General features: G+C 36.4%; 1 protein-coding gene across 4 annotated transcripts in view; it reads left to right on the forward strand.

The window, feature by feature from the left end:
• LOC126964454 (copper-transporting ATPase 1) overlaps positions 1–17073 on the forward strand; it is a 94009-nt gene extending 76936 nt beyond the window's left edge. For 3 of the 4 annotated variants that reach the window (XM_050807553.1, XM_050807555.1, XM_050807554.1), the window contains 12 exons: positions 1008–1202; positions 1995–2151; positions 2732–2876; positions 3864–3984; positions 4728–4860; positions 6890–7032; positions 7814–7906; positions 9185–9295; positions 10778–10927; positions 11706–11776; positions 12611–12751; positions 15483–17073. In XM_050807553.1, coding sequence (XP_050663510.1) covers positions 1008–1202; positions 1995–2151; positions 2732–2876; positions 3864–3984; positions 4728–4860; positions 6890–7032; positions 7814–7906; positions 9185–9295; positions 10778–10927; positions 11706–11776; positions 12611–12751; positions 15483–15600 — 1578 coding nt within the window. In that variant the 3' untranslated portion in view covers positions 15601–17073. Of the gene's footprint in view, positions 1–1007; positions 1203–1994; positions 2152–2731; positions 2877–3863; positions 3985–4727; positions 4861–6889; positions 7033–7813; positions 7907–9184; positions 9296–10777; positions 10928–11705; positions 11777–12610; positions 12752–13959; positions 14000–15482 lie in introns of all 4 variants that reach the window. The other variant, XM_050807556.1, reaches the window with a different exon arrangement.
• Positions 17074–25043: the final 7970 nt, after the last annotated feature.

The raw sequence follows: 25043 nt of genomic DNA on the forward strand, positions 1-25043 counted from the left end.
TATAAATAAAAAGAGAGAAAATATATAGGACCCATATAGCCCAGTGGTCAGTGACCCGACTACTGGGCTAGAAATCCCGGGTTCTGGAATCCCGGTAGGTGCAGACATTTATATTATGATGAATATAGATGTTTGTTTCCGTCATGGATGTATATATGTATTTATATATGTTTAAGTAAGTATATTCTATTAAATATATCGTTGTATTGCAACTCATAGCATAGGCTATGCCTAGTTTGGGGCAAGATAATTTATTAGTGAGGTTATGTCCAGGTAGACACTTCAAACAATCACCAATCAAAAGTAGCGTTTGATAATGGTGTCGTGCCGGCCTTAAAATTATAAGAGTACGTCCCTGTTTCAACCCACCAAGTGAAAGTAAGCTGATATAGATAGATAGACACTTTATTGCATACCACACAGACTTAAAAGTAAATAAAAAAAAAGATCTTAAGCTAATTACAGTCATAGGTACGCAATGGGCGGTCTTAATGATCAATCGACGAATTAAACGATCTCGTCCAGACAACCCAAAAAGAAGAAAGAAAGAGATAAGTATAAATATAGTAACTTTTACCAGTGAGAGGCATCTTTGCACAGGATGCCTTCTAGATCATGGGTATCACAACGTGTTTCGGTCTGAAGGGCGCCGTAGCTAGTGCAACTACTGGGCAAATGAGACTTATCATCTTACGTCTCAAGGTGACGAGCGCAACTGTAGTGCTGCTCAGAATTTTTTGGGTTTTTCAAGAATCCTGAGCGGTAGTGCATTGTTATGGGCAGGGCGTATCAATTATCATCAGCTGAACGTCCTGCTCGTCTCGTCCCCTGTTTTCATAAAAAAAAACTTCAATTTGATAATATTATACGCTCTGACAGTTACGTAACATCTGTTATGCTTTTGAAATAGTGCTTGAAAAGCATTAATTTGAAAGAATTTATGTTTTGACCGTACTATGATAGTAGCACGGCCGACACGAGGCCTCACATAGCGCGGGGTGTTCCAGGAGATGTACCGCGACCGTTCTCACTGGGAGCTGATCGTTCAGACGGCGTTCCACTTCGCGTTGTCCGTGCTCGCCATCGCGTGTCCGTGTGCGCTCGGCCTGGCCACGCCCACCGCCGTCATGGTGGCCACGGGCGTCGGGGCGAACCTGGGCCTGCTCATCAAGGGGGCGGAGCCTCTGGAGAACGCACATAAGGTTAAACATTTTCTTTTAGATAGAAGAAGATAGAAATATATTTATTTACCATAGGTAGTGACAATAACACGCATCCTTAAGGAGTACAATTTAATAAATTGTCGCATTGAGTTGGATGTGTTTTATGACTCTTTATATAGTTTTAAACTAAAGATTTGGAAGTATTTAAGAATTTAGTTTATATTATTGTTATTAGTTATTGTAAAATTTAAAGTCATTTTACCCCGTATGTATGAAACTAGATTGTATGGATGTGTAATGTGGTTGTACTTAATAAATAAATAAATAACATCACATATTGAAACAACTCTTGGTAAACTTCCTAGTAAAAAAACGTCCCTAACTAAAAAATAGCATAGCAACCTCAAAATAGAAAGACCAAGGCATTGTAAATTGTTTAACAAAAATGTAGAACACCTAGATTCCTTATAGTTTTGAAATCCTTTCCTAATTTTCGAATTTTCCTTAAAAGTGTGGAATGGGTAACCTTGGATGTGATGATGCGGCTTCTGTTCTGCATTTGTTCCTATTCCGATGAGTAGGTTGGAGTAGGTAGGGCTGCGACATAGCCAGGCCGAAATATATACGTATACGTGCGTAGTTCTCAAGCGTCACTAATTAACTTAGCTGAAGTAACTGGCCTATAGACCACAACCGCGCGAGTGGCGCTGCAGTCAATGCGCCCGAGCCGACTCCGGTATCGCGCACGTTGATTGGCTGAATTTGCGCCACACGTCTTTCGCCTGAACAGTGGTCATGACCCCCAGTTGACACGTCCACTGGTCGTTGCAGGTCAAGACAGTGATCTTCGACAAGACGGGCACCATCACCCGCGGCAGCGCCCGCGTGGCTCGCGTGTCTCTGCTGACGGGTGACGCGGCCACTCTGCCCGACATCGTGGCCTGTATCCTCACCGCCGAGCTCAACTCAGAGCATCCCGTCGCCTCAGGTACATTAATTAAATTAAATTTGTAACAAAAATTTATGAACGATGCGGGACTGGAACCCGCGACCTCTCGGATTCCGTCCGCCATAACCTCAGAGTTGAACAAGACATACCAGGACTTACGTACCATACGACACTCGAACGGTTGGCTCAGTTGGAAGAGCGCCCGGACGAAACCCGAGAGGGCGCGGGTTCGCGTCCCGCATCGTTCATAAGATAAGATAAACTTTATTCGCATTGAATAGGTTTCATTACAGGATGGTACAGTACAAATGTTTATAATACCTATGCTACTCAGCTTTATTCAAAGCGTGCTAATGTCAGAGATTGACAATTATTTATATAAATAAGAAATTTAAATATCAATGTGACAGTTTAAGAATTCACTTACATTATAATATTCATATGTCAATAGAAATTTGCGTATTACGTTGAAGCAATGACGTACGTTGTGGTCTATCCAAAACCAGTGTATGACCATGTATGGTGCAGCGCGTATGAACCTGTCCAACAGTTTTAAACAAATTTTTATGTTCATAAATTTTATTTTTTCTAACTCTATTACTATTATTACTGTCCGCAGCTATTGTACAGTGGTGTAGCACTGTGCTAGGTGGGAAAGAAAGCAGAGCCTCCTGCGTATCGTTCACCGCGGCGCCCGGGTGCGGCCTGCGAGCTCGACTGGTGCTACGGACCAATACCGTTCAGCCGACTATACAGGATTACAGGTGATCACTTTAGCTATTTTCAAACAGACAGCGAACCGAAAGCGTGGCAAAACGTTTCATTTTGTCATGTATAGTGTCGTTTAAATCTAGTCACATAGCAAAGCGAAAGCAAACCGAATTCGTCGCGAAACGATAGACGTTGCACGCAAATTACAATGTTGTCACTATTGTACAAAATATTGCATAAATTAGAGTTTCTTAATAAAATATATTGCTGGTATTCAAATATGGAGGCGATATTCACATTATGTATTTGACTATAAATTGCAATAAGATGGCAAAAAACTACCGTACCGCTCCGGAATAATGCGCGGTCCGGTGAAAAAAAAAATTTTTTTTCCTTGTAGCTGACTTTTCGTTACATAAGGTTTGAGTTAATAGCTGAAAGCGACTTATGTACTTAGGCGCAGTAAAGCGTGATCTCATATTATATGTAGATGTGAAGTTTGAAATATTTAAAATATTTGTTAAATAATCACGGTAAAACGACTGAATGCCAAATGTATAAAATTTATTACATGTTATTATTAGCTAGTTAGATACATATAGGATGTGTGCTTCCCCGGGGCATAAAAATAATAGAGAAGTCTCAGGCCCAAGTGTATCGCAAGAGGCGACTGAGGGATTTTACCAGTGAGGGGCTCCTTTGCACAGGATGTATTGTGGGAACCACAACTTTTTCTGTCGTTCTGTGAAGCAGTAATGTGCAAGCATTATTGTGTTTCGGTCTAAAGGGCGCCGTAGCTAGTGAAATTACTGGATAAATGAGACTTAACATCTTATGTCTCAAGGCGATATTGTAGTGCCGCTCAGAATATTTTGATTTTTCAAGAATACTGGGCGGCACTGCAGTGTAATGAGCTAGGCGATTCAATTACCATCAGCTGAACGTCCTGCTTGTTTCGTTCCTTATTGACATTAAAAAGTGTATGTGAACAAAGTCAGGGGTAACAGCTGGTAGTTCATAATATTGTTTCGGGTGTTCAGCGCCAGTTCCATGCGCCTGGGCGGAGTACCGCTGGACGTGATCGTGGACGAGGGAGACTCGGCGCTGAGCTCGGCTCAGGCGGCGCTCCGGCTGGGAGCCATCATCCCGCCCGACATGCAGGTACTGAGGACGCGAGTTGAGTGCAGGGTGCAGGAAGGCGATAGTGATGTGACGATAATCATGAGTGTGTCGATAAATTTAAATTTTAACCTTATTATTAAATCACAAATTTTATTTCTGCCTTTCGTCAATACACATCATCATCATCAGCCGGAAGACGTCCACTGCTGGACAAAGGCCTCCCCTAAAGATTTCCACGACGATCCTGCGCTGCCCTCATCCAACGTATTTCAGCGATCTTGACCAGATCAGTCAATCTCGTGGGGGGCCTACCAACACTGCGTTTTCCGGTACGTAATCGCCATTCGAGGACTTTACTGCTTAGCGGCCATCTGTTCGTCGAACTATGTGTCAACACACACGTCTAAAACGCCGCCATTTCTCGTGCTTGACGATAAATAAAAACTCGTTTCTTTGGGAACGGATCCTGATGGACTCGGATCAGTCGTAAGTCAAACTTTAGAATGAGTTTCCTTGCGTGGTACTTATGGGACATAGGTACCTTCAAATAAACGCGTACACCTTCCTAAAAGGTAACGCTCCTGTGATACCTCTGATGATGCTGGACAATGTGAACACTTAACATATGTAACCTGTAAGCTCGTTTTTCCTCCTCTTAAAGTAAATAGAACCTGTAAGTCAGTAAGTCAATTTAGACACCAGTGGGAGGCTCCTTTGCACAGGATTGACATTGGATAACACCCGATTAAGACTTAGTTGAATGTGAATGTTGGCCTGGGCAGGTGGAACAGGTGGTTCTAATCGGTAACCGCGAGTGGATGTCCCGTAACGGTGTGACGGTGCCGCGGCGCGTGCACCAGGTGCTGGCTGATGATGAGGAGCTCGGCAGAACGGCTGTACTGGTCGCCATCAACGGTACGTCAATATACCTACTTTTACTTTACAATAGCCAAATTATTTTAATAAGAAAAATATTGTGTATTTATGTACGCACGCAAGAATTACTACTGTTGAGTAAGAAAACAACATTCTTTAAAAAAATATTTCTTGCTTTTTTACGTTTGTCGATGTAAGAATAATAATGTAATTAAGAAACTATTTTCATACATTTAGAACGTTTTTTTTTTTTATTTTACATTTTATATTGAAATTTATTCTCGTCCATTCGCAGACATATGAGTTACAAGAGGCTTGGTAGCTGAAGTATGATACAAATGGTCTAGTTGACCAACTAACGTTAGGGTGTCGAATTTGCGCGACGGTGTGCATTGTAAAAATTCACTCTGATAATTTTTCCCTAACACCATCCATATATAAATCCAGTGTCCTGATGTTTATTTCCAGTGAACTCTTAAACTAATGAACGGATTCTAATTGGGATTACTTCATGGAGTGCTCTTTAGTCCAAATAACTTGAGTGATATTATAGTTATTATTTCGATTTGGGACCCGTAATTATTGTTATTTTGTTTTGTATGTATGGACATATTTTCTTTGAGATAATTTATTGATGCACGGTTTGACAATTCTGCTATGAAACAATTTCATTATAACAACAGGGGGCTTAGTTTACATAATTCATGGTGTTATTAAATATTATTGACAAATTCATAAATAACAGTATTTTATTTATTATGTACAGAACAATGTCTGTGGAGTCATCTAGTCAACTTTGAAAAATAACGGTGTGTGATCAATACCACACGGCAGAAGTAAAAAATTCATGAAGACGCGGTTAATAATACTGCTACGTAGAGAATTCGATAGATACTTACCGGCGAAAGGAACCTTGACCTTAGAGTTGATTACAAAAATAAGTTTTTATTTGTTACTACATACTACACTGTTCGATATGATTCTAGAATGATCCTTAACGGTAGGTATACAGTATGGATCGCATACAAATGAAATAAACAAAAATACAAGTCATACTGGTCCAGAGAAATATAGTAAAATTAATTATTTAATTAAAATCCGTAAATTATAAAAGTGACATTTTCAAAGAAAATAAACATCAAAATTTAATTAGCAAACGAAAACGTACTTTGACCCCGTAGCACACAAGTGACAACGTTGCACACAAGCGGCAAATTGGCTGTTACTTCTCTTCTCGTAAACAAGCTCTTAAGAATTAGCGAAGAAATGAAAATTGATTTCAAAATCTTAATTAAATTAGATAGTTAAATTATTAAATATAGTCAATCACTTGAAACTATCGCGCACTGCGAAAGGCACCCACTTGGAATCACGGACACTCCGGAGTTCGAACACATATCCCGAAAGCTCGCGGTAAACTGAATCAACAAACACTCAAATGGCGAAAAAATAAAGTGCCCTACTTTACCCTACCCTCAATTCTAGTTTATCGATACTTTTTTACACTTACTTACCAACAACCTAAACAAGTCATTAAAAACTAGTATTTTTATGTTATTCGAATGTTTTAATATTTTGAACAATTAATAAAACAAATTTTTGAATGGATAAGCTTTGTAAAAAGAGTTTATTTTTGCAAGTTCACTGCTTACGGAACCAATGTTTTCTGAGTGATTTCCTGAGCAGGTAACAGGTAACTTGGTTGTTACTTAACATGTAAAACAGGTTATAAATTGTTATTGTTTAGTTCTTCATCAGTCACAATAATTATCTCTAAAATACATCATAATTTATAAAAACAATCTTAAAAAGATGTTTAGCCTTAAATACATAAGGTGTAGTGTTTTTACAATATTCTTTAGAGAACAATGTCAAATTAAACTTAAACAGCTTTTTGTTTATCGATTACAACTCTAACAAGTATCTACCTACGGTTGTGTCATATTATATGCAAAATAACTTTAGTTTTAATGAGAAGAAGCGGCAAGAAACTCATTGCACCACATATGGTAAGTCTATGAGTTCTATACAGTGGAGGTTTGCAAGTAATGCATGGTGTAACTTTCAGATCACCTGGTGTGCACGATAGGCGTGGCAGATGAGGTAAAGCCGGAGGCACACTTGGCTGTATACTGCCTCAAGAAGATGGGGTTGGAAGTATGTCTGCTCACCGGAGACAACAGGAAGACGGCCGTCGCTATCGCCAGACAGGTAATTCTATATACTACTATATTATATATGACGAGAAAATAACCTCTGTATTGTTTTTAAAAGGTGTGACGTCATTACTGTTGACATCACAATAATTGTGCTATTGTGCAGCAATTATTGCTAGCTTGCTGAAGATCACTAATTGGTTCTTCCAAAGAAAACTACACGAGTAAGTATTTTATTACTTTCGTTTATTCAACGGGCAGCGTTACGACGTCTCAGAGAGGTCCGTACCGTACGACAGCCCGAGCACGACTGACTCAAGTGTCGACTGTGCGGCTGTATTTATAGGACTCGGTGCACGTGCACGTGTTTTCAATTCGTGTTGTTTTTTACAATAATTTCACGTCACAATGTAGAGGATAAATTATTAACTAATTTTAACAAAAATTTAACTAAAATTAGTTAAACTGAATTATTCCCGTTTTTATAATAGGTATGTTATAGTATTTGCGCCAGTCTATTGCGTCGGTCTATTGAATATATTGTTGCAATTTATATACAAGTTTAAAAAAAAATCTCTCTAATTGTTTAAAAATAATTTAATGATAATATTAAATTACATGTTATTTAAGTAAATTATTATGCGGTATAATTATATTTTCATTGGTCGTATTGAATACTTTCTTTATTACATTGTTTTTTCTACACACGTAAAATACCACGAGAAATATTTTTTTTTAAGGATTTTTGTTTTGCGTACATAAGTACACACATACATTTTTATATTTTGTAGGTTATTTGTATTATTGCTTGTGCTTAATTGATTATGAATATCCAGGTGGGCATAAACAAGGTGTACGCGGAGGTGCTGCCGTCTCACAAGGTGGCCAAAATACAGAAGCTGCAAGAAAAGGGGCAAAAAGTTGCGATGGTGAGCTATAAAAATATATGAAATTGTAAAGTTATTATTGAAGTGAAACTTTTATGACATTGGCTCAAATTTTCGCCCATCTACCACATTTGTCACGGGGAGTGTCCCGAAGAGCTGTTTAACCTGGTACCTGCCGCTGAATTCCACCTTCGTACGACACGCCACAAGTAAGGATATCATCCCCACCATCTGGATGTGTGGCGGTCCTCCACAGAGCTTTCTTCCTCGTACTACAAAGCTGTGGAATGAGCTTCCTTGTGCGGTGTTTCCGGCACGATACGACATGGGTACCTTCAAAAAAAGCGCGTACACCTTCCTTAAAGGCCGGCAACGCTCCTGTGATTCCTCTGGTGTTGCAAGAGAATGTGGGCAGCGGTGATCACTTAACACCAGGTAACTCGTTTGTCTTCCTATTCCATAAAAAAAAATGTCACATTACAATCGATTGTAGTAGGGGTGAAGTTGCATCATTTATTTCAACCAACGCTCTGGAATCAGTTTTGGCCGTGCGGTCTAAGGCGCTAGATTTAAGCTCTGATTCGGAAAGGGAGAGAAGGTTCGAACCCCCTGACCAAGGTTTTTTTTTATACTATTAATATGTAAATTTGTTTTTTTTTCTATGCTGATATTAATATGTTATTTTGTGAAAGATATATCATCATCATGCTTTTTTCATTATAATTGAACTTTTGCTTTGAGAAACCAATTAATATTCAGTTGTATATGTTACTGCTCAGCTGTTCATATGATATCTCATTTGTTTTACATTTACGGAAGCCTGTGACACAGACGGAACCATACACAAGTGGGAGGCTCCTTTGCACAGGATGCCGGCTAGAGTATGAGTACCACAACGGTGCCTATTTCTTCCGTGAAGCAGTAATGTGTAAGCATTACTGTGTTTCAGTCTGAAGGGCGCCCTAGCTAGTGAAATTACTTGGCAAATAAGACTTGACATCATATGTCTCAAGGTGACGAGCGCAATGGCTCCGCTCAGAATTTTTGGGTTATGCAATAATCTTGAGCAGCACTGCATTGTAATGGGCAGGGCGTATCAATTACCTTTACATGAACGTCCTGCTAGTCTCGTCCTCATGAATTTACTGGGAAAATGAGTAGTAATTGTATTGCTGCTCAGAATTTTTGGGTTTTTCAAGAGTCCTGAGCGGCGCTGCACTGTAATGGGCAGGGCGTATCAATAGCTGAACGTCCTGCTCGTCTCGCCCCTTACTAAAAAAGTTTGTATTTGTGCATTATATTCTTCAATTTGTAATGCAGGTGGGTGACGGCGTGAACGACTCTCCCGCTCTAGCGCAGGCGGATGTGGGTATCGCCATCTCAAGTGGCACAGACGTGGCTGTCGAGGCCGCCGACTTAGTACTTATGAGGGTAACTTCATTTATTTATTTGTAGACAGCGAGCACATGGGCTGGTTTTTTTAGAGAAGAGGACACACGAGCATCATCACAAGAGCATTGCCGACCTTATAAAGCGTTATAAACCCACAAATTATTTTCCACGGATGGTTTTGAATATACATATATGATAGTTTTGAGAAAAAAAATGCAAAATAATTACACAAATAAAACTGAAAACAAAATATTACTAACGAACCCACGACATCTCGCGTTCCGTGTGAGCGCTCTTTCCAACTGAGCCAAACGTTCGAGTGACGTATCATCATAAAATCTTGTATGTTTTGTTCAACTCTCATGCTCTCAATATGTACGTGTACGCATGAAAAAGTGTCACATACCGCCTGAGCCGAGCGTGCAGGCGTGAGCAAAGAACAAGCGATACAGAGACACGATCGACCTAAGGCGTGGTTTAGTTTAAGTAAAAAAATATTAAAATTAACGAGTGCCAATAAATGTTAATTTATCGACAAAATTATAATATTCAATTAACTCCTTTGATGAATGATAATTTTGTAGTAATAATTCAATTCATAAAAGTATTCATCAATGTTTTCTTATGACGTTATCACGTACAATTATCGTACGTAGACATTACAGACAACCATTTTTTTTGCAGTAAAAACTTCTTTAAAGTCTGTAGTGAAAGAAACCGTCGTGGCATAAAATGGAACTAATATTATGCCTTTTATATGGCTTATAGTATAAAATATTTATTAAGACTGAATATGAAAACATTATATTCTAAAATAATTTACAAGTATCAAGATGTCAAATTCTTAATATTGTGTTGTCAACATTACAAATATGGTAATTAAATAATGCTGCGCCCTCAAATCTTATGTCGCTTGGACACTTTTTAGTAGCGGAAAATCTTATGGGGTCGCGTCATCGTCATGCGTCACCGAAATGCTTACAGCATTATATCTGTAGCTATACAGCGATACTCTAGTGTGCAAGATTAGTGCTGTGTTTCTAAATTATATTATTAATTATTTACATACAATAAATGGTTTTAGTGAAAAGTTCAATAAGTGCTGTGCATTGTTGAAATAGTGTTTTTGTTTGATTAATATATTATTGAAAATAACTTTTTATAGAAAATTTAATTGTTTCTTTATTTTTCAGAGAGAGAAACTTTTTTATTTAAAATAATTGTAATAGTTTTAAAGTGTATTGTAATATAAATTGTCATTTTTGTGTACGATAGCGCAATATGTTAATATTGTGTTAAATGCTAGAAGTACTTTTATAATTGATAAATAAATCAATTCGCGCGAAATTATTCTCTAATCATTCCAAACTATTAAAAAATGCACTTAACTGTAATGTTCAACTTTTCACTTCTGCCGGCACTCCCGGAGTGCAACACGTATTTTTTTTTCCAAAATTGCTGATTATAGGATTGTGTGAAACTGGTAGTTATATGATAAAGTAATACTAATCCCTCTTTCAGAATGACTTACTGGACGTGGTTGCGTGTCTGGAGCTGTCGAGGACGACCGTGCGCCGGATACGACTCAACTTTATCTTCGCATCCGTCTACAACCTGCTGGGGATACCGCTGGCAAGCGGGGCCTTCGCTCTGTGGGGGCTGCAGTTACAGGTATGTTGTAAGGGGGGGGGTATTGAATTAATATATATTAAGATTATAAAATAATAAGTTTTAACTCTTTTACTGTAATTTTATTATGTCTATAGGCTGTAACCCTGTTATGTCTGAGGCATACTTTTTCGAATGGGCGGTACTTTTTGACTTTCAATAAGTGATATCATATTATCCTATTTTGAATAAAAAATATTTGAATTCGGAACTGGCTGATAGACTCGGCTGTGCATGGTTGAAAAAAATTTGACATTTAACTGATATAGGTAAGCCGCGACTAGTTTACTTTAGCTATTTTCATTGTATTAATAAATAGTAAAGTCAAAGTCAAATAAACTTTATGTCACAGCTAGGTTTAAAGTAAGCGCTTTTGAATCAGTTATTCGCCCCATAATCTTAACTTACAAGGTGTTGATTTTAATAAATGCTTTAATGTTATCTGTAACTTAATGTGTATGTCTATACAACGCCGCTCGGACATTTTTGAGCACCTTTTAATAGGCGACTGGGAGTCTAGTAGTTTATAGTACGTTAATGGGATAATGATTAACCCTATTATTCATAATGGTCCGCTAACTTTAAACAGCCGCTTAGGAGTGTTTTTTCTCATTCTGATTTAGGTCAATAGAAGAAGACAGAGTGAGAATTAGTAATGCTTTTAGTTCGCAGACTATTATGAATAAGGGGGTAAGTATCTAGCGCATTGTGCGAAGGTGGAATGTGGCAACATGGATGTTATGTTGTATTGGATGTAATATAGATGTAAATACTGTTGCAGCCATGGATGGCGTCGGCCGCGATGGCAATGAGTTCTGTTTCGGTGGTGTGTTCCAGTTTGCTGCTCAAAACGTAAGCTTGGCTTGTATATTTAAATTAGCGATTCTTGTAGGTATATATTTTTGTACCAATATTTACCGTGACTTCTCGTTTCTGGGAAAAGCTTTTAAAAGGCCGGCGGCGCTCCTGTGATTCCTCTGGTATTGCCTTTAAAAATTGTTTTGTCCCATAAGAAATATAAATGATAAGTTTTAGGAAGAAATCACTTTTAAATTGTTATCAAAACATCGTGAGTCATATTTTAAAACATATTAAAACGAAAAACTGAAATTCAAAATATTTTTAATATTTATTTTTCTATATTCATTTAGTGCGATCCTTGCGGTTGATGCTTGCTGCACAGAGATTTTATATTAGGTTCCAATTTACTTAGTTTAATCTCAAGTCTCCGCGTTGTGTTATATCAAGTCGATTTATTTTTTTATCAGTACTTAAATCATTTACAGCATTAAATCCACATTCTGCTTAATATGAAGATGGACACGGTAGTAGGAGTTTTTTTGTACATTCTTGGAATTTGCCTTTTTTGTTATATTTTTCACCGATGTCTAGCATTGCATTCAAATAACCTAAAGCGTAAGGAGTAAATTCGTGTCGAGCCCATTTTCGAATTGCCCCCCTTAACAATCGAATTGCCCCCCTTAACTATCAAATTGCCCTCCTCTAGGGCGTGGGCCCCACGTTGAGAAATACTGCTATAAACTTTAGAGCTTGAATTCATTGTTTGTGTAAGGCTACTTCGTGAACATGAGGGTCGTGATTGCTGGTCAAAATTAGTAATTGCATCCAACAAATACAATGATTTATAAACAACAATAGGTCAACGAAAGCATTGTTCAATTTCAGGTTTAGAAAGGCGACAATCGAAGAACTGCGTACCACGGAGTACCTGCAGTCGATACACCTGGAGGAGTTAGACGCAGTGTCAGTCCACCGAGGACTGGATGACAAAATCTACCCGGAGAGCAGGGCCTCGCCGATCGCCAAGTACGTACCCCTGGGGTTCGCTTGATAATGGGACATATTACATAAACAATAATTATTCTAGTTAAAAAAAAGTGTGTGTGTACTTGTGTATGCACGCAAGAAATTATACTTCTTTGACCTAACGAAGCAAAAATCATTAAAATGCTTTATTCCTCGTGCTATTCTTAGTTTTTAGAAAGAACTATTTTGTAAAAATCTTGCAAAGATGGCTTTGACAATAAATAACGAATACGGCCGTATGGGCCTGAACCCTTAGCCTGTCCTAATAATGGACGAAGAAACCAAAAAAAAAAATAACGAAAGAAGCAAACGTCAGAAAATTAAATGAAATAATTTCAACCTGTTGAAACTTTTGTGTTACAGTGATGCGCGCGCATCTTAAAATTTCACTCTCGTCATTTTTTTATAACGCGCCTATAGAAGTATAACTTCAAAAATTCAGACAGATTTTAGTAATTTTTTAGCTCTTCCCGCCACATCTCATGTCAAGGTCTCATTTCTAGTTGCAACTTGCACCCCAGCATCAGTTCGAACCATAAGACGCTTGCAATGCATAGTTGTATCGATCGCTTGCCGTTGCGTAGAGACATTGTCGCATACGTGTCCTAATCATTTGGAAGTGTTCCGAAGAGTTTAACCTGAGTCACCTAACTCACCATATTAAGAGGTTGACCGAAAATGGGGCCAAGGGAACCAAGATTTCTTTAATGAAAAAACGTGATGAGCACATTGACACATCTGATGGTGGTAAGTGGTACGCCCTGTCAATTACAGTGCGGTGCCGCTCAGGATATTTAATTGAACCCCAATATTTTGGGCGGCATTTATCCCGGTAATTCCTGTAGCTACAGTGGTCTTCAAATCTAAACAATAATTCTTGCATAGTTAATTAGCCGACAACATGTGAAAGGCCTCTCACTGGTAAAAATAAGTATAAGATAATGATTGATACCAGTAGAAAACAAGCCTTGGAAATGGACTGGTGTAGCAGAACTTTAGGTCTTCTAAAGATTCGAGCGGGATTGTATTTTTGGTTTTTGACCTTTCTATATTTCTGTAAAATGACTAAAATACACAAATTTAAAAAACGTTGCTTATTTTATCATATTTGTTGGATTAAATTATTAAAAATAGTTTATGCCTATGTTGTATCCACTCTGTAAAGATACATAAACGTTCCGCTCATACACGTTTTTTTCTCACTCTAGCGGAAAGGATCCAATGAAAGCGGCTCTTATTCAGTAAATGGTGTGTAAATACATAATTAAAATCTGTGTGAGCCTGGGTGACGGAGTTAGTGTGTGTGTGTCCGCTATATACATCATTGGGGTTAATTTGATTGTATTTTTGTACTTTGGTTATAAAAAAATCGGGTTGTCTTGATCTTAGAGCTTGGATTATAATGCTTAATAGTTTTTGTGCGGGCAAATTGTGTTTGGGTATGATTATACCGTAAGGATTTGTGCAATGTGACGGGTTAACTGATTGGCTAGGTCGTTATTTGGAATTGTCTTTGTTTTGTGCTCGTTTTTAACCGAAACTGTTTCACCAACGAGCTCTTCAACTAAGGTGTTTGTGGCCTAATGAGCTCGACTGCCACTGTGTCTGACAATAACGGTTTTATTTGTTTTCAAATTATTCATACATACATTGACTGAAATGAGTATCGAATGTTCATTCCCTTATGTCGCCTAACATTTGCGTACGAGCTCGTTAGCTCAACGTTATGGGTTGTCGATCACGTAGACATATCTGTGTCAGAGGTTAGAATTTTCTAGAATAGGTAATGTTTGATTGTGAAAATATTAAAAGTAAAATTGTTAACTTTTACATAAAGAAATATAAATTCCGAAACTGCTTTAGTTTTTCTTGTATTTTCATCTTAGTTTACCTGCTAATAATACTCATAATTATAGTAGATTGTTAATATTTAATTTAACTAACTTTGTGTAGCAGTCACGGAAAATAAAAATAGTATTTTTTTTCATCACATATTATTAAAATTATTAACTTTCAAATATATACACTGGTAATTATTTATCAACAATTTAACACTGCAGAAAAGTTCAATCCCAAGCAAGACATCTATTAACACTACGCCATCCCCTCTCCTCTCCTCTACTCGCCTCACACTTCACACCGCTACACTAGCGCCACCCCTCCGACACCCGCTCCTCACTTCACTTTACCCGTTACACTTGTGTTCTCAGAGAAATTACGGCTTTGTTTCATTAGTGAATAATATCATTTATATAATATATAAGTAATCATAAATAAAATCGCTAATCCGAACGTACGATACCACAGGCAATGATGTTCTATACATGTAGACAGATCACGTCATAAAAAAATCAAGCCGAAATATGGAACTTGCCACAAATAACACCCCAATAAGCTTCGACTGCTATATCTATACATTGCCGCATTTACTCAAGTTGTTTAAAATATTTTTGCACAATGAGCAGCAATGTAAAATATTTATTCTGTTCAGGTTACGTATGTTCAATTTAGAACCCGATTCGGACAGTGACAGTTGATACATGACTCAGGAGAAAAGTGTGCTTACATTGTCTTTAAGCACACTTTTGCCGTTCCGCTATCAATCTGCGAGTGATATGTCCTTATATGTGTTTAGAACATCATTGAATACAGCGTTTATAAATCTCGACATGACATGAGTTGTTTCAATGATGTGTACTAATACAAGTGTGTATATCTTATTTCCCAACAGACTGTTTCAACGTAACAAACAGACGGACGGCTGTTTGTTGCAAGAGGAGGACGACTTGATGTCCGTCTCGTTCATACCAAAGAGGCCGACGAGGGATGCACCCAGTATTAACGGTTGAGTTGCGCAAATCTAAATGTAGATGGCGCTAATAGGGAAAAATAATTGTAAACTTACGTCAGTATTCACAAACTATACTTGAAAGCGTGAAAATATATTTTTTTTAAACATATTTTTAAGTATTTGGTAAACAAACGGTTCAGCTTCAAAAAGCAGGAACTGTGAAAAAGGTTCTTCTACAGTATTTAAATACCCGAATCGAAGTGCTTGGTTTGGATTTTATGAAATTTAGTACAACATTGCTCACTTAAGTGGAAAAAGTCTTCATGGTTATTACGTCACTGGTTGATTTAATGTGGATAAGCCAACTATTTCGGCCCCTTCGTTTTTTTTGATTTTGTAAAGAATAATGGGTAAAATAAAATGTAGTACATAATATAATTGTCTGATGGTCTTTACTATATCAATAAAACAAATATTTTCAGCTGATTGATGTTATAAGAAATTAGAAAAATATTATTTTAAGTCACCATGATTTTGGACGATTTTTCGCACTTGCTTTCTCTATTACCTTGAGCTATGTCTATGCTTCCAATCTATTTAAAACCTATGAATAGGCCAAGAGTCTTATGACACGTCATACTATAGTTTGTGAGTACGAATGTAAGAGTTATATACTATTTGTATATTAAAATGAAACTATTTTGTCGATTTAAATGGAAGGAAAAAGTTTCATTTCGCAGATGAAGTATTTCCAGCGTATAATTATTTCCGTGTGATATTTGTGTATTTGTATGTCGTTACGAAACGGGTGAATTGTTTGATATGTATATAGAGATATCTTTATTGGAAGAATTTTAGCTAGAGTACGGCTGGGGAGTAGATTCAATAGAACTTTAACATATTAAGACTGTCTAGTTACCAGTAAAAGAACCCGTTGACGAATGGACCAGCTATCGTTTCCCTTACAAATGACGCGTCCGTACTCTAGTTATTTTTGAAGCCATACAGAGTTTGTTATATACCATACCAGTTACCAATACTTGTACAAATGTAATTTTATTTTCTTCGTTGATTTTTTTAACCATATCGCTGTTTTTCTCTTGACGGCATGTCAAATTGGTTCGTGTCACTTGCTTTCAATCAAATCGTTCAAGTTTTTGACAGATAAATATTTTTATTTATATTAAGGCGGTATTACCAAACTAGTGCACAAATCAGCTTAAGTTATAGTCTTTGTGACTTATTAAATAGATATAAGGCAGTTTAAAATGATGTCCCGAATTGTGATTTGTTCTGTTATGTTATGGAATATCCATAAAATATCAACATTGCTTATTTATGGAAAAATTATGTTAATTGTATAACGCCGCAAAATTAACTCAGTATTTAAAAAAAACAACCAACGAGAACGTGTTAGACGTCAGCCATTTTGCCGCGTATGTACTTGAAAATGGACATGTTTTATATGGGTCCCATTTACTTCAAAATCGTTTGAAATAATGACGTCAATATTTAAATGAGGTACTTTTAAAAAGTACTTTTACATGATTTTTAACAACATAATATATTTTGTTAAATTAAGATTATTCATTTATCGCGGCGTTTCGTTCGTCGCTATATCGAAACACTGCCTCATGCTAACACAATTAGCAGATGACAATTGTAGCTAAATAACGTAGTAGTATGCTCGTATTTTTTTGATACGCCCTGCCCGTTACAATGCAGTGCCGCTCAGGATTCTTGAAAAACTCAGAAATTCTGAGCGGCACTACAGTTGCGTCCGTCACCTTCAGACATAAGATGTTACGTCACATTTGCCCAGTAATTTCACTAGCTACGGCGCCCTTCAGACTGAAACACAATAATGCTTACACATTACTGCTTCACGGCAGAAATAGGCGCGGCAGAAATGTGGTATCCATAATGTAGCCGCATCCTGTAGGTACCAAAGTGCCTCCCACTTCTCTTTCACTCGGGCGCAAATAACCGACACGCGGCCGATAGCCAAGACTTGACGAGTCCCGGGTTGTTTCAACGAGTGTGTTCGGCCGGCATACGACGGAATGTCTCGTAGTTGTGACGTCACTTTTGTAGGTCTTAATATAAACCGAAGTGTATCTATGTCCTAAGACTTCTATGCGATTTATAAATTATAATATATTTAAATAAAACCCTATTTAATGGTTTAAAACGCGTGTAATTGTAACTGTGGTTTACATTAGATTTTGCGTAAACGTTACATTTTTATTATTATTTTAGTTAACCCGACGTTTTGTGACCTTTCCAGAGCACGTTTGCAGGGGGATACAACGCGTTTTAATCTTTTAAAAAGTGTTTTATTTAAATGATTAATACTCATGTTAATCAAAGAATATACTATTGTAATATATTCTAATTGAATTTTATATAAAATTTGTATCTCTTGCATAAAATAGCAAAAATATATTATTATGATTTGTGTAAAAGTAATGTGTCGTTGAGTGTTTAGTCTTAATAAAAACGCGCGACAGTAAAGTCATAAGTTTTATTCCCGTATTGAAAACTGTACTGGCGAAATGATTTACTATTCTAGTGTCAAATTGTCAATTTATCAAAGATTAAAGTAACGGCCGATTATCTATAAGTTTTTATAATAAAATCCGAATAATAACGCATCACAAACGAAGTAAGGCGTAACGTGCTCAAATGATTCACGACACGTGTCTGCCCCTTAACGAACTGTAGATTTATGTAACGCTACAGCATTCAATAATCGACACATCGGTATATCAATCAAGTCATTATATTTTTTACTTAAAATAATTTTATACAAAAATTAAACCTATTTTGTTTATTTATACTTAAATGACGCCACGAGAATTGTACACGTGTCTTGATAACAATACTTAAATAAAAAAAAAATTGAAATAGGCATTAGTTTGCGGAAATCCATAATTATACAAATGATCTTAGTTTTCTTTAGTGTTAATTCCGCCAATATTTGTCTTTAAACAATTCGACACGTGTTTCGCCTCTACACGAGGCAAAATCTCGTGCCAGATTTTGGCGAGACCATACGTCCCGAGGATGCCTCGTGTAGAGGCGAAACACGTGTCGAATTGTTTAAAGACAAATGTTGGCGGAATTAACACTAAAGAAAACTCAATTAATTTTAATAACACTTTAATTGTAAAACAAAAACAAAAATATTACACGAAATACTTATCTCTTATGCTTTATTTTTTAACAGAAAAGTGGACCTTATAAAGGCACATTTTTAAATACAATTTTGTTTGCTTTTCTTAACCAGATTTGTATTACTTCAAACCGAATCTATGTATCTCTTTCATCTGGCATGGAAGTAATTAAATCACGCATTTACCGATTCTGTTTCGATAATCTAATTTGTATTTTCGGTGAGTTTTTAAACCTTCAGGCCCGGTTTCACCATAGCGGAGAGGAGACGAGAAGAGATTAGCCGCGAAGCTGTCAGGTTATTTCCACCAGACCGGAGTGTTTATAGCAACGCTTTAGTGTGTGTGAGGCTCGGGGAGAAGGCAGCGGGGAAAAGGGCACGCGAGCGAGGGCCTTCCGCCTACATGCATCTTCACTTCGCTCTATCGCACGACGCAGCACAAAATTCTATAGACAAATGGGACATCTCCTCTCCTCTCCGCTTGATCCATTTCCATCGAAGCTAAGCGGAGAGATGTGAAAATAACGGAATCTGATTTGTTTTCAAAATACATCTCCTCTCTTCTCCCCTTTGGTGGATACCGGGCCTTATTGTCCCTTTACGGTTTCACAATATATCTCAGCACGTGTCCAACGCTTGTGGCAGTCAGTGGGAGGCGCTGATTGTAAATACGTTTTTATATGAACTATATTTTTGTACTGATCCTATTGTTAATATATATATACCTAAGTCGGTCGATTTGTTTTATTTTACATTTTAACCAGTTACGTACCAAAAGTTCTGAACCCAATTTTTTTTCGACGTTTTTACAGCTGTCATGGTCTATGGAGACGTTTAAATGATCTAGGATTTTTAAGCTATTTATTTTTAATTTACTTAATTAGTACCCTACTGTTAACTAGAGGTTTTCGATGATAGTAATACACTTCTACTGTAGAAGTTCTACAGTTTGTTAATAGCGTGGTAGAAAATATATAGGTACCTACCTACGAAATTTCTGGTGAAAAAACTAATAATTCCATTAAGTATTTTATATTAGGATTATGTTCTAAGGATTTCTAAAAAAAACATCTTAAAACTGTGTATTTTACATAAAGCTATCCGACATTGCACGCATCTATCCTTCTTAGCATTTTCTTATGGCCGTTCCCAATATACTATCTACAGATAGAGATAAATTACTACCTTCTACTGTCAGTAATTAGCTGTCAATAATCTGAAACTGTCCCAATATACCCGATAAGTCATTCTTATTGCTATATATATTGGGACGCGTGAATTGCAATTTCCATAAAATTTTCTATAGCTGGTAAGCTATACGTCGTCCCATTGACAGACAGCGTGTACGGATAAGGTTAGTTACCGTCGATAAGTTTATTGGGACAGAAAAGTCAACGATAGTTACGATTTTTATCTCAAGTAAGAGATAGACTGAATATTGGTAACGGCCGTATGTCGGGCATCTATCCTGGTCTATGTCTGATCCCATATACATATTTACGATTAAATGCTAAATCAAAAATATTTTTATTGCAAGTCATATAAATACAATATGGTGAAAACAATATAAAGACTCTTTATTACTATTGGGGTAGGGCCCAGCAACATTTTAGGTGAACAAAATAATATTTGGGAAGTAAGTTTCACAAATACTAATTCAATTTATAACGTATTCTATTATTGTAGTGGTAGCGATTGTTTTGAGATGTTTGTAGAAGACGTTTCTGCCTATTCCTACTAACTACCATAACCTTTTACCAAATAATAATTTAAAATATTTGCTTATAAGGTTTACATTTTATAAAGTTTTTTCTGTAGAATCAATTATAATCTATATTATAAAATATAAATAAGTAACTTCCAAATCATTTATTCCGTATATCTTCTAGGATCAAATCTCTTACTGTTAAATATTTGTGCCAGAAATCATCAACGCTGGCACGTGACTCCCGAGAAAGAATTCCCAACAATTGAATGAACTTCGCTAGAGTCAGCCCTTCCCTGTTCGGGCACATTCGCTCGTAGGACTTGGAGAACAAACCTTCAGATATCACTCTGCCATCAACTATTCTGCACTGCACGAACCACTGCAGTACCACATCGTAACCAGCAGTTTCTCCACCGCTAGCCGCTCGAAATGTTACGTACATGTCTTCATAGTTCATTGTGTAACAAGTTGGTCATGGTTTTAAGGAATAAGATATACGCTCGTATGACCAATATGACTAGAGTTGTAATGTGACGTCATTGACCTTATAACTCAACAACTCGTAATAAATTCGCAATGCAAACAATACAGTAAATCAACTGAGGTAAGCGGGCACGGGATACTGAATGCTTATTGGTCAGTTAACAATCACGACGTATCGTAATTGGTCAGGTAATAATAACAACAGCAAAATCGCTACTGGCTACTGTAGGTTTCTCAAAACCATCGCCCTTAACTTGGCGTCGATTGGTCTTATCGTGTGCTTTACAACTCCGATCTAAATATTGTCACTATTAGATTACATAACATTCTCAAATTTCGTTACACGAAGGCAAAATATAATAATTATGTGATGATTGATTTTATTGTGAAAATAGTGGTAGAAGTGCTTTTTATCTTATATATGAAATTATCGTGTCCCGGTGTTTGTTTCCAAATTCCTCGGAAACGGCTAAATCAATTTGTTAGAAAATTTGTGTGAATATCAGGTAGGTCTGTGAATCGACCAAAATCTATTTTTCATACCCCTAAATGATAAATGTGACCCAAACCCCTAAATTTTTTTTTTTGATATTTTATTTTATTATGATTCAGCATAAAAAAGTACGCACAATTTCAAATTATAACCCATCTACCCATCACCTATTTTTGTATAGCGATTTTTATATTGTTCTGTTCCATCCACAGACCCGCAATAGGGGTGCAAGATCAAATACAATAATAGTAGTACGATAAATTTTATGTACGATATATTTGGTAAATCGGTCGTCATCTTATACCCCCCAAAATTTTAATTATATATATTTTTTTAAGGTCAGGTGGGGTAAGGGGGACTACGGGGGAAGGTAAACAGTGGTTTGTAAATTTAGAACAATAGACTGTAGCTCTGTGAGTTGTCGGTCGATAAAGCAGTAATTAGGATTTAGTTTCAATACAAAAACAAAGATGGCGCTAGGTCTAATCAGTGCGCGCGACCCTTACAAAAACAAAGTCAGTTGGCGCGCTACAAAATCACGAGTTGGACGTGTATTTTTTGTGTTAAGCCCGAAGACTTACAATATCGGTAAGTATTCTTTAATACGTATTATTTTCATGTTATGTATTTGAAATTGAGTAAACTACGCTACAAATAAGAAAATTCAATGTGATTAAAAACATAACCTACAAATTCATGACCGGGGTAAGGGGAACTACCATGGCAAGGTCAAGTGGAACATATGTTTCCCTTTCCCGGTGGTAGGTGTCATCAACATTTTAAGAGATTTTTAAGAGATATACTTATTTACAGATATTTAGTACCTAAAGATTCAAGCATCGGTATTTTAATAACAAATAGTTGTATTACTTACTATTAACAGAAATATTTGTAATTTGCAATTCGTACATAAAAAATTGACTTGGTAGGGCCCTGTGCCTCTGGAAAGTCCAGAGGTTCTTCCTATTGGCCATACAGGTACGAATATGGCAGTAGTTTTGGAGACGATGAATTTTGATATATCTAGCGATGTTATCAGGGCATGAAACCGAATAATTTTTCTCAAGGAATATTTATGTATACCTATATTACTTACAATCCCAAAGTTAGGTATAAATAATTAGGTATTTATTTCGGTTAACTAATTTTGTTGATGTCACTTCTGGTTACTTACAGGTAATATACTCCCTTCCTCAGGCTGATTTTTGGTTTCAACTTTCATCTTGACAACTTAACCTATACCAAATTATTCCACAACTTCAAGTGAAAGTGAGATCAAGTCAAATATGATGGAAATGATTACTGGGAAGAGCTACTGAATGGACGTAACGAGGAAGATGAGGAAGATGTTGAAGAAAACAAGAAGGTGAAGCGGCAAGCGAAGCGAACAAAGAACAGGAATAAAGTAAAAGAAGAAAATATTGAAGACCCCAGACAACAAATAAAAAAGAAAAGAAAGATACAAATTCCACTAAAAAAAAGTAGAAAACAGTCAAAAATTTCAATAACTTCAAGTGAATGTGAGACTGAAGTCAAATATAACGAACACAGTGAAGGCAATGATTACAGGGAGGAGCTACGGAATGAAAGTAATGATAATGAAGGAAGATGGTGAAGAAAACAAAGAAAAAAAGCATAAAATTAAGCAGCAAAAGAAACAAACAAACAATAAGAATAAAATATGACGAATATAATGGCAGCAATGATTTCTATGGTAAAAAAAAACACTGACTGAAAGTAATGAGGAAGATGTAATTGATTCAAACAAGGAAAATCATAATTAGCATTATTTTGAGACTGGTAAAATTTTGCACTAAAAAGTCTATAAAACATTATGTGGGCGTAGTGTTAACCAAAAATGAGATCGGTGCTCCAGTGGTAAAATACGCAAGAAAAAAATCAAAAGCAGAAGGGGAAACTATTTATACCCTTCCTGTACTGGGCGATATCTCTGAAGTAAAACACACGGAGGACATTGTCACAAAATTGCCAAATCCAGCCATTGGTCGCAGAGGCCAAATTATATTTAAAATGGCTTTTAACTCCATTAAACTTTCAGTAACTGAATAGCTATAGATTTAAGTTAAATTTTATTTTCTTAAAAGTATTTTTTAAAGTGGGTACTTAGCTAATGTTCCTATTTAAGTAGAGTCTAAATTTTTTTATTGTTATAAAATAAATTTTTCAATTACGTAACTAAAGTTCCTAGTAGTCCAAGAGTTTTAGATTTAGATGAGTAAATACTTAAATAATACTTCGATAAGTTGGAATTTAACTCCAACACAAGTATTACCTTCTATCGAGACTGAAATATGAGAGACTTTTGTAATTGTACTGTTTATAAACATAAATAAAATGAAAACCCAGTTTTCATTTTTAGTTGACAATCCCTGTCTCAAGCCCATATGTTTCCTTTACCCCGAATTTCGATAGATGAAATATTTTCTATTTTAAGCCGTATTTCAATGGGCTGAAGTTTTCATTGGATTAATGATTTTTTTAAGTTTATTGTGAAGGAATAATCTGTACTAGCATTACTACTTTTAGATTTAATTTAAGTGTTTCCCTTACCCCAAAAACCGGGAAAGTGAAACAACACAACCAGCTTAAACGGTTCATAGCTTTTTAGCTACTTCCATTATAGCTAGTTTAAAAATCCATTCGATATTATAAAGCCGACTTGAAGAAGTATATTTTGTGCCTTACAAGATGATTGCACGACATTAAATAGTGATTAGAGCTGATCATAAAATAAAAAAATGAAGTATGTTTCCCTTCCCCACCTGACCTTACTTTATATGACAATTTTCGTAATTAACAAAAAAAATATTATATGCATATTGTATAGGTGAAGCGGAGCGCACCAGTCACCAGCTAGTTATCAATATAAAAATGAAAGACAAAAATCCCCGAAGACAGGACCGACCGGAAGATAACTGCTGATACGATATGCTTTACAGCAGAAAAAGGCGCATCTAGCTGATATTCTGTGAATAGAAGCATCGCACTGGTTAAATAATAAAAAATTGGCAGTTGTAGAGACTTACTTAAATAGAAGTGAAAACTTAGAACTTTTAGTATTAAAATTTGAAATTCCATAATGTCTTTAAATACTATTAAATTATTAATTTCAATTTATTTTTACAACTTAATTTCAATAATATATTAATCAAATAAAATCACTATTTCAACAATGCACTGTATATACACAATGAACTTTTCACTAAATCCATGTAATATCCAAGATATACACAGCACTAATGTTGCACAATACGTTAGCTGTATAGCTACAAAATTCAGTGGCGTGCATTGGTTTTCTAGAAAGGTAGGCACTGTAGATCTAACTAGTTGTAGTTGTAGTCGCTTTAGTACGACATAAGTTGTATGAAACGCTGATTGCTTCGTATATGGAATTTGTAGACTGCCTACCGTCGGTGACGCGATCTCACGAGATTTCATCCATCCAAAAAGTGTTTAACTATATGTTGGCACATGAACACTTGTATGGATTGGTGCCTATGTTAGATATATTTCAGATTACCTAAGTCACCGAAACAAAGAATATCAAAACCTAGTTGGCTTCAAATAAGAACAAATATAGTGGCTACAAAACTGGAAGTTTTGGAAGGAATACTCACTGGT

The sequence above is a fragment of the Leptidea sinapis genome, chromosome 5 (genome assembly GCF_905404315.1).
Source record: "Leptidea sinapis chromosome 5, ilLepSina1.1, whole genome shotgun sequence".
NCBI classification, from domain to species: Eukaryota; Metazoa; Arthropoda; class Insecta; order Lepidoptera; family Pieridae; genus Leptidea; species Leptidea sinapis.